General features: G+C 44.0%; 1 protein-coding gene and 1 non-coding gene across 3 annotated transcripts; both read left to right on the forward strand.

Annotated features, from left to right (window-relative positions):
* Nucleotides 1-1,410: 1,410 nt before the first annotated feature.
* On the forward strand, nt 1,411-11,221 carry zc3h11a (zinc finger CCCH-type containing 11A). Of its 2 annotated transcripts, XM_020648399.3 has the most exons (17): nt 1,413-1,497; nt 3,238-3,309; nt 3,795-3,942; nt 4,024-4,143; nt 4,827-4,950; nt 5,042-5,227; nt 5,316-5,381; nt 5,523-5,696; nt 6,197-6,274; nt 6,377-6,472; nt 6,592-6,654; nt 6,758-7,303; nt 8,449-8,525; nt 8,611-9,163; nt 9,313-9,473; nt 9,679-9,872; nt 10,063-11,221. In XM_020648399.3, exons 3-17 carry the CDS (start codon nt 3,889-3,891, stop codon nt 10,298-10,300), a joined length of 2,730 nt encoding a protein of 909 aa, XP_020504055.2. In that variant the 5' UTR covers nt 1,413-1,497; nt 3,238-3,309; nt 3,795-3,888; the 3' UTR covers nt 10,301-11,221. The 2 variants fall into 2 exon arrangements, with proteins under 2 accessions (XP_020504056.2, XP_020504055.2); XM_020648400.3 differs by having other exon boundaries at nt 1,411-3,309; nt 8,452-8,525.
* Nucleotides 4,202-4,321, forward strand: LOC114921025 (small nucleolar RNA SNORA26). Its single transcript, XR_003809326.2, has one exon. It is a non-coding gene; the product is annotated as a small nucleolar RNA SNORA26 (small nucleolar RNA).
* Nucleotides 11,222-11,503: the final 282 nt, after the last annotated feature.

Here is an 11,503-nt window from a genome sequence, read left to right on the forward strand (position 1 = left end):
AATGGGATTGTCACCTCACTTTTACTCCAAAGCTTTGAGACCGCTCTTTTCTTAAGTTCCAGCTGATATGGTGGATCACCATTGCTTACACTAAGGCTACCATTGTTGTAGTAAAAAAAGTCAAGGGTCGTAGGCATGGGGAGGGACAGAGGCAGGAGACAAATGTAGATGATCATAGGATCGAGTTCAGGTTCCTCGACTCCCAGAAGATTAGTAAGAGCAATCCGTTTATAGTCTGTTGTTCAGGAGCCAAAGGTAAAGAGAGGCCTGGAATCAGGGGAAATCCAGTTAAGGCATCTGCAGACCGCAGCTGGCCGGGACTCAAAGTGTTGGGGTTGAGGATGGATTGATGGCCGACATGCTGATACTGGTATGAAGCTGTGAAAAAATCCTTGAAGCAGCGTGAGGTGGGTGGAGGTTAAATGGTAAATGATGAAAATTGAATGCCTTGAGCTGTTTGTAACCATTTAATGATCTTATAAAGTAATATATAGTTTCAGAATAACCTCTTATGGAGACAATGGCTGAAATCTACGGGGAAGACAATGGCCTGCTGGAGCAGCTTTTACCCTCTGTGCTCACAAACTGGTGGGTCAGCAGGAATATGGATCAGTAGCATTTGCTTAAGAATTAAAGAGGAAAGGGGGAAGTTGAATAACAGAACCACATTCATTTGACACGAATCAAATAGGTTAGATTAACTTTTGGGAACCCTATCTGCCTGTGACTGGTTTTCTGTGTTTTGCAATCGTTAGTCTGGAGGAAAATGTACTTTTAATTGTATTTACTGCATGCACAACAAAGAATAGGATAATAATTCCTCAACTGCAAAGCCCTTCTTCACCATGAATTAAAAATGCATGGAGCAGCAAAGACAGTGCAGGGTAGACTAAACTATAAGACACAAAATAAAGTAGAATAAAGATACGTATGTGGACAGTGATCAGACTAACACATGTAAATGACAAATAAGATAACGAGAGGAGGAAGATTTTTTTTTTACTCATTATGCAATAAAGTCGAGGACATTTTCGAGGATAAGGTCAAAATTTCACAACAATTTCTATGTGGACCAAAATAACTGTTAGCTTCAATGTTAAAAACAAAAATTGTAATTTGCAAAACTAATATTATTATAAATAACTGTATGCGTCTACAGACTTAGATTATAATATTAAACACACATTACTCATAGCGTCTATACTTTTTTCTTCCATATTACCTTTAAAAGCGCTTGAACACGCTGGAGTCTTGAAAACGACTTCCTGACATGAAATTGTATCATACATTCAGCACTTGAATGAAGATTGCTGTATACCGTTCAAATTTACCATCTTTCTGCCGGACGTAAACGCACCACAGTGAGCGGCCCACCCTCGTATTTTTCTCGTCTCGCCGCCATTTTGCTTTAGTCAAAGTGCGGCTTCGGCAGAGAAACGATCCGGGACGCTTTTCTTTCCTACCTTTTTTAAAAGTCTTTTTTAAAACCCGGAACTGGTAATGAAAACTGCATACACTGTTTACACATCACAGTAGGCTGTTACACTGTAGTCTCGAGGTGTACAAAGTGAATATATCCGTATTTATAACCGTCTGTACAGCGTTTAGCGTGAAGCTAGCTAGACGGTGCTTTTGTTAGGCCCGTGTTAGCGCGACTTAAATTACATGTACGTCACGAAACTATTAAGTTATAATGTTATGATTCGATAAAGTGAAAGTATTTTATTTCTACTGATAAAATTAACCAAGTGTGACCATTAAATTTAACGTAACAGCGGTGTTTTTATTTCTGCCCGGTGTTACGTCGAATAGTGCTACCCTTCGAAATGTGCTACCACGCGGCTCTTACACAATAAGAGTAACGAAACTTGTTCTATGTACTCTAAAAATGTTCATATACTCTGAAAAAATGCATATTGAGTGAATAGTAAATCAAATGATTGTATTTTGTGCTGGTAACATTATCTGATATGAGCTACGTCTGCTACTGTTTTGCGCTGTGGTAACATTTTCGTCAAGGTAGCACATCTCGACATAACACCTGTATCTCTACAGCTGCTTTAGGGCCACTTTTTTTGTTTTCAATATGTAAGTATGTGATTGATTTATCGACTGTTTTGGTTTAGATGCTTGTTCCAGAGCTGGATCATACATTGAAGGTGACCTGTACGTTTTGTTCTTTGACAAAAAAAAAACATTTCCTATGATGGACAATCTTAAGATTTTATTATAAAGTCGTTATGTGGTTACTGGCCCAGGATACATACTGAAATCCTCTAACGCAGAGAATCAATATTTTTAAAATCTTAGTTTCTCTTAAAGCTGTTTTCTCAATGTAAGATGGAAGCCAAAGTGGTTATTCAGGGCTGCATGTTTACAACAAGTAAACAACTCAGGCCTGGACCTGTGACAATGGAAATAGTTATTTTTGATCCGGGATAAAGAGATGCTTATCATAGTCACATGGTTTGATAATCAGGTGTAGTGACAGTCAGCCTGTCCACCTCTCTGGGTCTCTTACAGCCTCATCCTAGTTAAGCATTGGCTCATTATGGAAGCCATATTTGTCTCACGATGCTGTGCCTCTGTGTGGAAAATGTCTCCTGCTGTATTTGTGCACATCTGTCTCCTAATAACCCTTTTCAGCTCTCCGGGGAGTGTTGTTGTTTTTGATTGATTTGTAGGTTTTAATCCATCCTCTTGGGCCTTTTCGGGGGATCCCTGGATACTGGATAGCTCCCCCTCCCTTCTGTTGAGAATACATTGGCAGAAGATTTTTTTTTTTTGTCTTCAGCATTGGTAACCAACAGCTGAGAATCCCTAGAAGTCCGAATATCCTGCCCAGTTTTTTTTTCTTCTGCCACCAAGTGTGCAAAAATGCCTGCGAGCCCAAGAAGAAGCTGAGGATTTTCTTTCCACCCACCACCCCCTTGTTCCTCCCCTTTTTGCCCAACCAGTTATAGCATTTTTGGATCTATATTTTTCTTTTTCTTCTCTGGCTGTCAATGTCCCCGTATTCATTTTTTCCTTTGGTTAAACCAATGATTAAAAAAATATATAAGTTAAAAAAAAAAACAAAAAAAAAAAGGACTTTCAACTATCACTAATGCTTAGCAGTCATGGCGGAGATAAAGATGTCTCAGAGAGTCTCAGAAAAGGGATGTCGTAGGAAGACAAGTGTCTCTGGGCGATCCATCCCCCTTTTCCTCTTATCTCATGGATCAAGTGTTCCTTCAGGACTCGATACCACCGAGAAGCCACCCTACCAGCACTGCGCTCAAGAGGGAGACGACTTCTCAGCCACCTCAGGTAAAGGTGGCACCATGCTACAACTACAACCGGCTGGTTGGCATTCACTACACTCTCACTTACAGATTACAAATATTTCTAAAGGTGCACTGGCTACGAGTTGCTTACGCTTTATTTCATGCCAACCTTTCTTCTTGACATTTCTCGGATATCGTTGTTTAGGGATTTTTGATAATTTCCCTCAGTGACTCTCGGTAAAGAGACCTTAACTTGGAGTCATCTGATGATACAAGAATGTTTCAACACTTAAAAGGACAAAGCTTCCTCTTTTACACACAACATGTCACAGTTTCTCTTCACCAGATATCAAAACAAAACTAAAGTTTCAGCAATTCATTCTGTTGTGTAAGAAACCGAGAAAGAAGTTCTGACAGGTTTCTTGGTGTAAGCTTCAAATGTTTAGATGTGTGTGTGATTAAAGTGATGATGAAATAGGAATCTGGTTTTCTGTTTTTTTGACTTGTTGCTGTGCTCTTTGCCGTCAGGGAGAGTCCTGTTGGCCCTGAAGAGACCCAGCTGTTGGATCTGAAGACCAAAACCTCATCAGCGTCGCCACTGAAGACTCGTACCAGCCTTAACATGAACAACAATGGAGACGACTGCTACTTCTTTTACTATTCCAGCTGCAGCAAAGTAAGCTTGAGCCTCAAACCTCGCATATTCAAACATTGTGAAACCAAGCAGTATCTGACTGTTTTAAAATCTGTCCTGCAGGGAGACAGCTGCCCCTTTAGACACTGTGAGGCAGCTATGGGCAACGAGACCGTCTGTAACCTCTGGCAGGAGGGACGCTGCTTCCGTACCGTCTGCAAGTTTCGCCACATGGAGATCACAGTAAGCAAAAAATACATTTGTTGACTTGAGGAAACGCAAAGTATATCCCCTTCTAGCTTTGCCCATTTGAGGCTGTTTGTGCCTTAAATGACCATTAACGGAGGGTAGATAAAAGTCTCCCTGTAAACCTGGGTCAGGAGCTCCACTCCGGACTCTGGACCTGTCGGGAGAAACACTCGATGCACTCTTAAGGCGATCACATAACAAGCATACTCAGTATGCTTCAGTCAGTAAGCTTTATTTACTGTAAAACCCAGTTTATAGGACAAACTTGTAATACCTAATTATTTTCATCTAAAAAGTTGTCTCTGTCCTATTTATCGATGTGACCAATATACCTGAATAAAATGCTGAGACTTGCCATCATTACAGAGAGTGCAGCCACCACAATCACACATGGACGCAATCGTTTTTTTAGCAAACCGTGTCGGCTGCGATCAAAACGATCTTAAATATAAAACATGCAGTTATAAGCAACAGAGCAGAATCAGTTGTCATAGAGACGGGACAGACAAGCGCACAAACGCTTTATGCAAGAGCTCCCGAACTCTAGGTGGACACACACATAGCTTCAAAACGGCTTAGGACGCCGTTTGTGGAAAGGGACCTCATTGAGATGTGATGAGCCTATTGCCTTCTTGCATTTTGTTACATGTTTAATTTGATTTCTTTCATCCAAACAGAAAAACCGAAAGGAGATTTCTTGTTATTGGGAGAACCAAATGGCCGGCTGCCAGAAGCCACACTGTGCCTTCTTCCACGAGAAGCCCCGCTACATCGATGGCATGTTCGTCCCAGCAGATAAAAGTGAGTGTGTTTTTTTCTTCTTCTAAAGATTAAGACCGTTTTACTGCCACTGTATGAAAGACAGAACTCATCATTTATGTCATTCTTCAAGGTCAAATCAAGAGTGAGGAGCTGCCGCAGGAGGAACCAGCGCCCGCACCAGCTGCTCCTCTTCCCACTGCGGCTGCAAACCCTCAGCTCAGAGGCGTCATCAAGACAGAAGCTCAGGAGCCAGTGCCGAGCCCCACTCACCCACCAGTGGTGATTAATCCTGCAGACGATGACGAGGATGAAGATGGTGAGCTGGATTTGATCTCTTCTTTGCCTCGTCTAGTCCTCACCGTGAGAGAGGATGTGCCCACTCATGCTTGTTAATGTTTTTACAGACCAGTTCTCAGAGGAGGGAGAGGACGGCAAAGTCGGCCCTTCTCCTAGAAAACTACAAAAATCAGGTGAGACTCCGTTCAGAGAAAACGTTTTTAGAACATGAGTCTTCATTATCTGCGGCCAGAACAGTTCTCCTTCTCAAATCCTGTGTGAGCTTTTGAATAATTAACGTGTGTGTGTGTGTGGGTCATGTTGTGTGTGTTCAGGCGACTCGCTGAACTTTGGAGTGAGCACCCTTGAGGAGATCCGGCTGAGGAAGGCGCTGAAGGCCAGCATGAAGAGAGCCGGTTACCCGATCCAGACTGCCAACGCCTCGACCAACGGAGAGAAAGAAAACATCCGCTCGCTTTTTCATCCATCCATCTTTGAGCCGAGACACGGTAAAGACAAGAAAGCAATCCATTGTTTCAGCACGTTTGATATCCAGCTCGGCACCCTTCCTCAGATTCTACTTACTTAGTCAGTTTCATTTTAAAGAAGTGTTGGTGACTGAGGTTGACAAGCAATTATTTTCATTCATGATTTTCTTGCAGATCACTTTCATGTTTAGTCTAAAATCTCTGAGAGTCCAACACGATGCTCTAAAATAACTTCTGTAGTCCACCCAGCAGTCCCAACCCAAGATCACTTCTACGTACATGACACCATAAATGAAAAAGAAAAGCAGCATATCCTCAAATATAAGAAAAAACATTCTGCTTAAATATGACTGAAATAAAGAACATATGGTCAAATAGTTGCTGATTCTCCTTCAAGCGACTTCTTGTTGCAGCTCTGCCGGGAATAAATCCAGAAGTCTTTGATGCCAGCTAGACAGTTATCTAGTCTAGTCATTGCTATACTTCTCTTACCTAGTGCTTCTTCCCCTCTTTAAAACTAGACGCGCTTGTCTTTGAAGAAACGGGGAGGCCAAGAGGCAGCGTGGCCGAAAGGCTTGGAAGGAAGATGTCCAACACGGGTACATTTACTGCTCGTACATATTTGATTCCTTTGTTGATAAATCTCGAAATGCTTTTGAGCACGGATTAAAATAAAAACTCATTTCCTGTCCTTGATGTAGATTCGAGGCGTGAAGAAGGCGTCTCACTGAAGAGGAGTCTGGCCGAGCGTCTGGGCAGAGTTGTAGAAGAAGATTCCTTGATACCCCCTAAGAAGGGTGAGTGGCCTTTCTCTCTCGATCATGCTGATAATACACTAACGATGAGATGTGTACACAAGCAGAGAGTTGCTTTGATTTGGTTCATCGTTTTAAAGACTTGTTGTTTGTTTCTGCAGCTTTGAAGCCTGTTAAGGAGCGACTTGGATTGTCTGCTGGGTCTGTTTCACCCTCTCACCCAGGTAAGAAGACTGAAGAACATGACATGTGGAAATACTTCATTATTTCATCTTTAAAGACATGAATCATAACCATTACTGATACATTTTTCATTGTTACCCGTAGCTGAGACCAACACAGAGCCTAAGAAAGCTCCTGAGCAGATCCGCATCAAAACTCTGGAGCAGATCAAACAGGAGAAGGCGGCAAAGTCTCAGAACCAGAAAGACGACCCTTCTTCAGATGACGCTGCAGAACCCAACGTTACAAAAAACACCGCTACCAAACCCACCAGGGGCGGCAGGCGAGCCATCACCCTCAAAGACGACTCCATCAGCGAGGTCAAGACGTTCTCTGAGATCCTCCGAGCCAAGAAGAACAGGCAGGAGGAGGAGGAGCAGCAGCAGGAGCAGAGCCCCAGCCCCAAGAAGACGAGGAACACTGCAGAGAAAGGTCCAGCAAAGAGCCGGGACGCAGATGGGCCCGGTCCTGATGTTACAGACGTGGGGGAAGTTAGAGTTAAGACCCTGGAGGAGATCCGCAGAGAAAAGGCAGCAAGGATGCAGACTCAGCAGACGACAGAGACGGAAAACAAGAAGAGCTCTGACTCTGAGGAGAACAGAGCCAAGAAGCCTCGTCTGATGCGCATAAAGAAACCTCCTGCTTCTGAAAGTAAGACACCACTTCCTCTCCGGCCTCCTATTTGTCCTTAACAGATTGAATCATGTTTTGAATCTGTGTGTCCTCCTTATACAAAGATGTTATCATAAATGTGTCATGTTTGGCCGTATGATTTCCTGAATGTGAAAAGAGCAGATCCAATCAAAAAAGTGAATCACTTTCCAAGGTTTATTTTGTACCTTTTTTTTTTTATAGAGATAGGACAGTGGGTAGAGTTAAAAATCAGGGAGAGAGAGAGAGTGGGGAATGACATGCTGCAATGGAGCCTCAGGTTTAACCCTTGCTGTCTGCTTTGAGGACTGTAGCCTCTGTACATGAGTCGTGCAAACCAACCACTAGCCCACTATTTTAGAGGAAGCAAATGTCAAACATGGAATAAGCCCACGTGTGTGTGACATGTTAAACAAAAGTAACCTTTATTTGACATTTTGAACACAAAAAACATAGAAGGCAGTTCATTATAGAGAAACCAGGGAGAGAGAGGACGGTGGATAGAGTCAGAAACCAGGGAGAGAGAGAGGACGGTGGATAGAGTCAGAAACCAGGGAGAGAGAGAGGACGGTGGATAGAGTCAGAAACCAGGGAGAGAGAGAGAGAGGACGGTGGATAGAGTCAGAAACCAGGGAGAGAGAGAGGACGGTGGATAGAGTCAGAAACCAGGGAGAGAGAGAGGACGGTGGATAGAGTCAGAAACCAGGGAGAGAGAGAGGACGGTGGATAGAGTCAGAAACCAGGGAGAGAGAGAGAGAGGACGGTGGATAGAGTCAGAAACCAGGGAGAGAGAGATGGGGGGAATGACATGAGGGAAAAGAGCTACAAATCAGATTTGAACCCGGGCAGCTCGCTTGGAGGACTACAGTCTCCGTACATGGGGCATGCATATCAACCACTAGGCTCACCAGCGCCCCCAAGAGTGAATGCTTGATTGAAGTACTCACTTATGTCTTTAATCTTTTAACATTTTCTTTATCCACGACTGGACTCGACCCTACTTCGTGCTTGAACTGTGAAACACAGAATGATGTAGTTGAATTAGTTAAAGAGAAAACATATTTAAGGGGCTAAAAGGACATCAGGAACATAATAGTTCATGTCAGCAGTGGGGCATACTAACCGTTATTTCATATTGAACCCAGCAGGCAGTAACGGCGCTGCAGAGACGACTCCTGAAGTGACAGAGAAGCCCCAAAAATCTCGAGCTGCTGCTCCTGAGGTGAGGGCTCTAAAGATACTACAGTTTGTATTCCTGTGCCAACACAATGGGTCTGGACTAATCGAGTGTTTCGTTGTATTTGTAGACCAACAATGCCAACGGTATCAGTGTCAAGGTGAAGACCTTCGAGGAGATCATGCAGGAGAAACGCCTTCGTAAGCTGGAGATGGAGGAGCAGGCTAAAAACTCTGCCGAAGCAGAACTCTCACAGAAACCGACCCCCGAGGAACCGCTAAAGAGGAAGAGTCCTGCAAGAGTCAGTTTTAAGTCAACCGGCTCTTCATCACCTTCTACGACCTCCCAAGTCCCTGATACAACCACCTCCACCCAGAAGCTCCCTGTGCGTAAGCTGATCCCGTTCAAATCCAAGGCTGCTTCCCCTCTGAACAGCACGACCGGTGCACGAGGAGCCGTCGTTACCTCGGTCCCTGCGACGCAGAGCTCTCCTCCACCAGAGACAGATTCCCGCTCACAGAGCCCCAGCAGCTCCAGGGAGGTCCCGGACCAAAACACAAGGACCCCAATCACACTGTCACCAACCAAACAAGCCAGAGCAGCTCCTCGAGGTGCTGCTGCAGAGGAGAAAACACTGAACAGCAACAAGAAGACGACTCCAGAACACACTGCAGACACCAGAGGTACTTCAGCTTTAATTATGACATCATCTGATTTTACACGCCATGTTTCTGTTGTTGACATACTTAGACTTAGACATCCTCATGTGTCTAACAAATCCTGCTTATAGGAGAGACAAAACAATGTCATTAAAGCCTTGTTTCTCTTCCAGTGAGGCCCAAGCTGAATGTGAAGCCGTCTGTGGTGAAGCCAGTGCAGGTGAAACCCGGCCAGAAGAGGAAGGCAGCAGAGCGGTCTGCGGTGGCTGCTGTTAAACCTCTAAACAGCGCCTCCTCAGTGCAGGAGGAGTCAGTTCAGGAGAAAGACAAACAGGTGGGTTAGCAGGTCGGGCCAGGAGTTATGATTTTATTTGTCCTTTGTCTTCCTGGAGCAGGTGCCAAGACCGTGTCTGGAGTTTTATTTATATATTGTATCCTCTAATGCAGCTGGTGTCTTTTTATGTTTTGCATGGAGCTAATTGACCTAAAGTTAAATAAATTGCTGTTACTGACCTCCAGTTTCTTTTCTTGATTGTCAGGTGTCCCCGTCCTCCAGTGCAGACGCTCTGCTGAGCTCAGCTGTCCCCAGTTGCCCCAGCAACCTGCTGGACTCCGTCTGCAGCTCCAGCCCGCTGACAGAAGATCTCCAGACAGTCCCCGTTTTCTCACAGAGCCTGGGCCAAGAAACCAAGTCGAGTGTTCCTGCTGCCAGTTCCTGCACAGTCCCCCAAAGGTAAAAGTTCACAGAGAGCTTGAAACTTAAAGTCGTTATGAAAACACAAACGCGTCACCGTCGGTACAATCAGACTGAACAGAATAATGTGTGTATGTAGCCATGCCCTAAAAAGGAGACAGCTCCAGTGTAAATGGATGATGGTTGTTTTTCTGTCTCTTCATAACTAACAAGCCTGTGTTCCTTTCAGCCCGGTCCTGAAGACGCCCGCTCAGCCGAAGTCCCGGAGACTGAGCGCAGCTGCATCCCGCTCTGCCTCGGCGTCTTCTTCTTCTGCTGCTGCCGCCGCCGCTGCCTCCTCTTCTGCGTTTGACGACTTTGACGAGCTGATCAGCGAGTTCACAGACGACCACATGGAGGGAGACATGGACCCTGCCATCGGAGAGGACGACCTGCTGCAGGAACTGTCGGAGATGATTGACAGCTGAGGAGCCCCCCCCCCCACACTGGACTTGTGACTTTATTTCAAAAGACTTGATCCCATTTCAACTTTACTTAAGTTTTAGGTTTATATTTGTTCATGTTTGTCACCTTCTCTTCGTTTTTCATGAGATCATCTGATGGACTTCTTATTCTGTAGGGGAGTTTATTTTTTCTTCAGATGGTGTCCGATCATCATCACGCTCAAACGTATCGGGTTCTGAGAAGAGAAAAGTGAAAGAAGCTCTGGTGGAGATGGATGTTGGGAAAATCATCCGTAGTTCAAAGATGTAAATCGTTGGGGATTGATGAATGTGTTGTCATGGAGAGAGAGAGATATATATCTGTATACTGTGTATGCAAAGGAAAGAGCGTTCAAAATGTAGAAATAATGAATACTGCTGCACTCGTGGTAACCTGCCCCCCCCCCCCCACACCTTCTTGAGTTTTTATGCGTCTGCCCAGCTGTTTTATCAGATTATGACTTTTAATTTAATGAGTTTTATTCCTACTATGACCCTGTTAACAAAACCTTTTTCCAAATTCATCAGTCGTCTTTAAGTTTGGACGTTCTTCTCGATCAGGTGTCAGTGGTTTATAGATTTTCCACTTCTGTCCGTCAGCTGTTTTTTCTAATGTTCGACTACCATGTTGTGTTTTAAATTCTTTGAGTTGGGCGCACCTTGAAACAAACCAGTCTTGTCTTTTGTTGACGAACACCTCAGGGACAGTTTCTGATCTTTCTATGATTAACAAACACTGTTACGCTGTCTTCACTTCTCCGTTCATATTCACTGTCACTCCGGGTCTGAAAAAAAGAATTTGGTGTAAATATGTGTGTGCTCTGTCTCCACCCTTTCCCCGTAAAATCTTACTGTTCAAAGTGATGTGTACAAACGATGGTGTAAATAAAGAATACTTTTAATGACCTTCAGAATGAATGATTGATGATTTAAATTATTACTCAGTCAGGATTGTTGCTGCGTTCATGTGCCCCTCGGAGGGTCAAGGTTTCAGAGTTGGGAAGTCGTTCTTCCGACTTCAGTGTGTTCACGTGACGATCTGTGGAATGTCACTATTTAAAGTTACATTTTAGCAAAAAGTTAATGTGCAATATGTGAAATAAAAAGTATATTAACATTAACAAAACATATTTGAAGTCAGCAAGGCGTGCCCCAAATTTTTTTCCCCCGAGTTTCCGACTTGTTCTG

Source organism: Labrus bergylta, chromosome 5, assembly GCF_963930695.1.
Source record: "Labrus bergylta chromosome 5, fLabBer1.1, whole genome shotgun sequence".
NCBI classification, from domain to species: domain Eukaryota; kingdom Metazoa; phylum Chordata; class Actinopteri; order Labriformes; family Labridae; genus Labrus; species Labrus bergylta.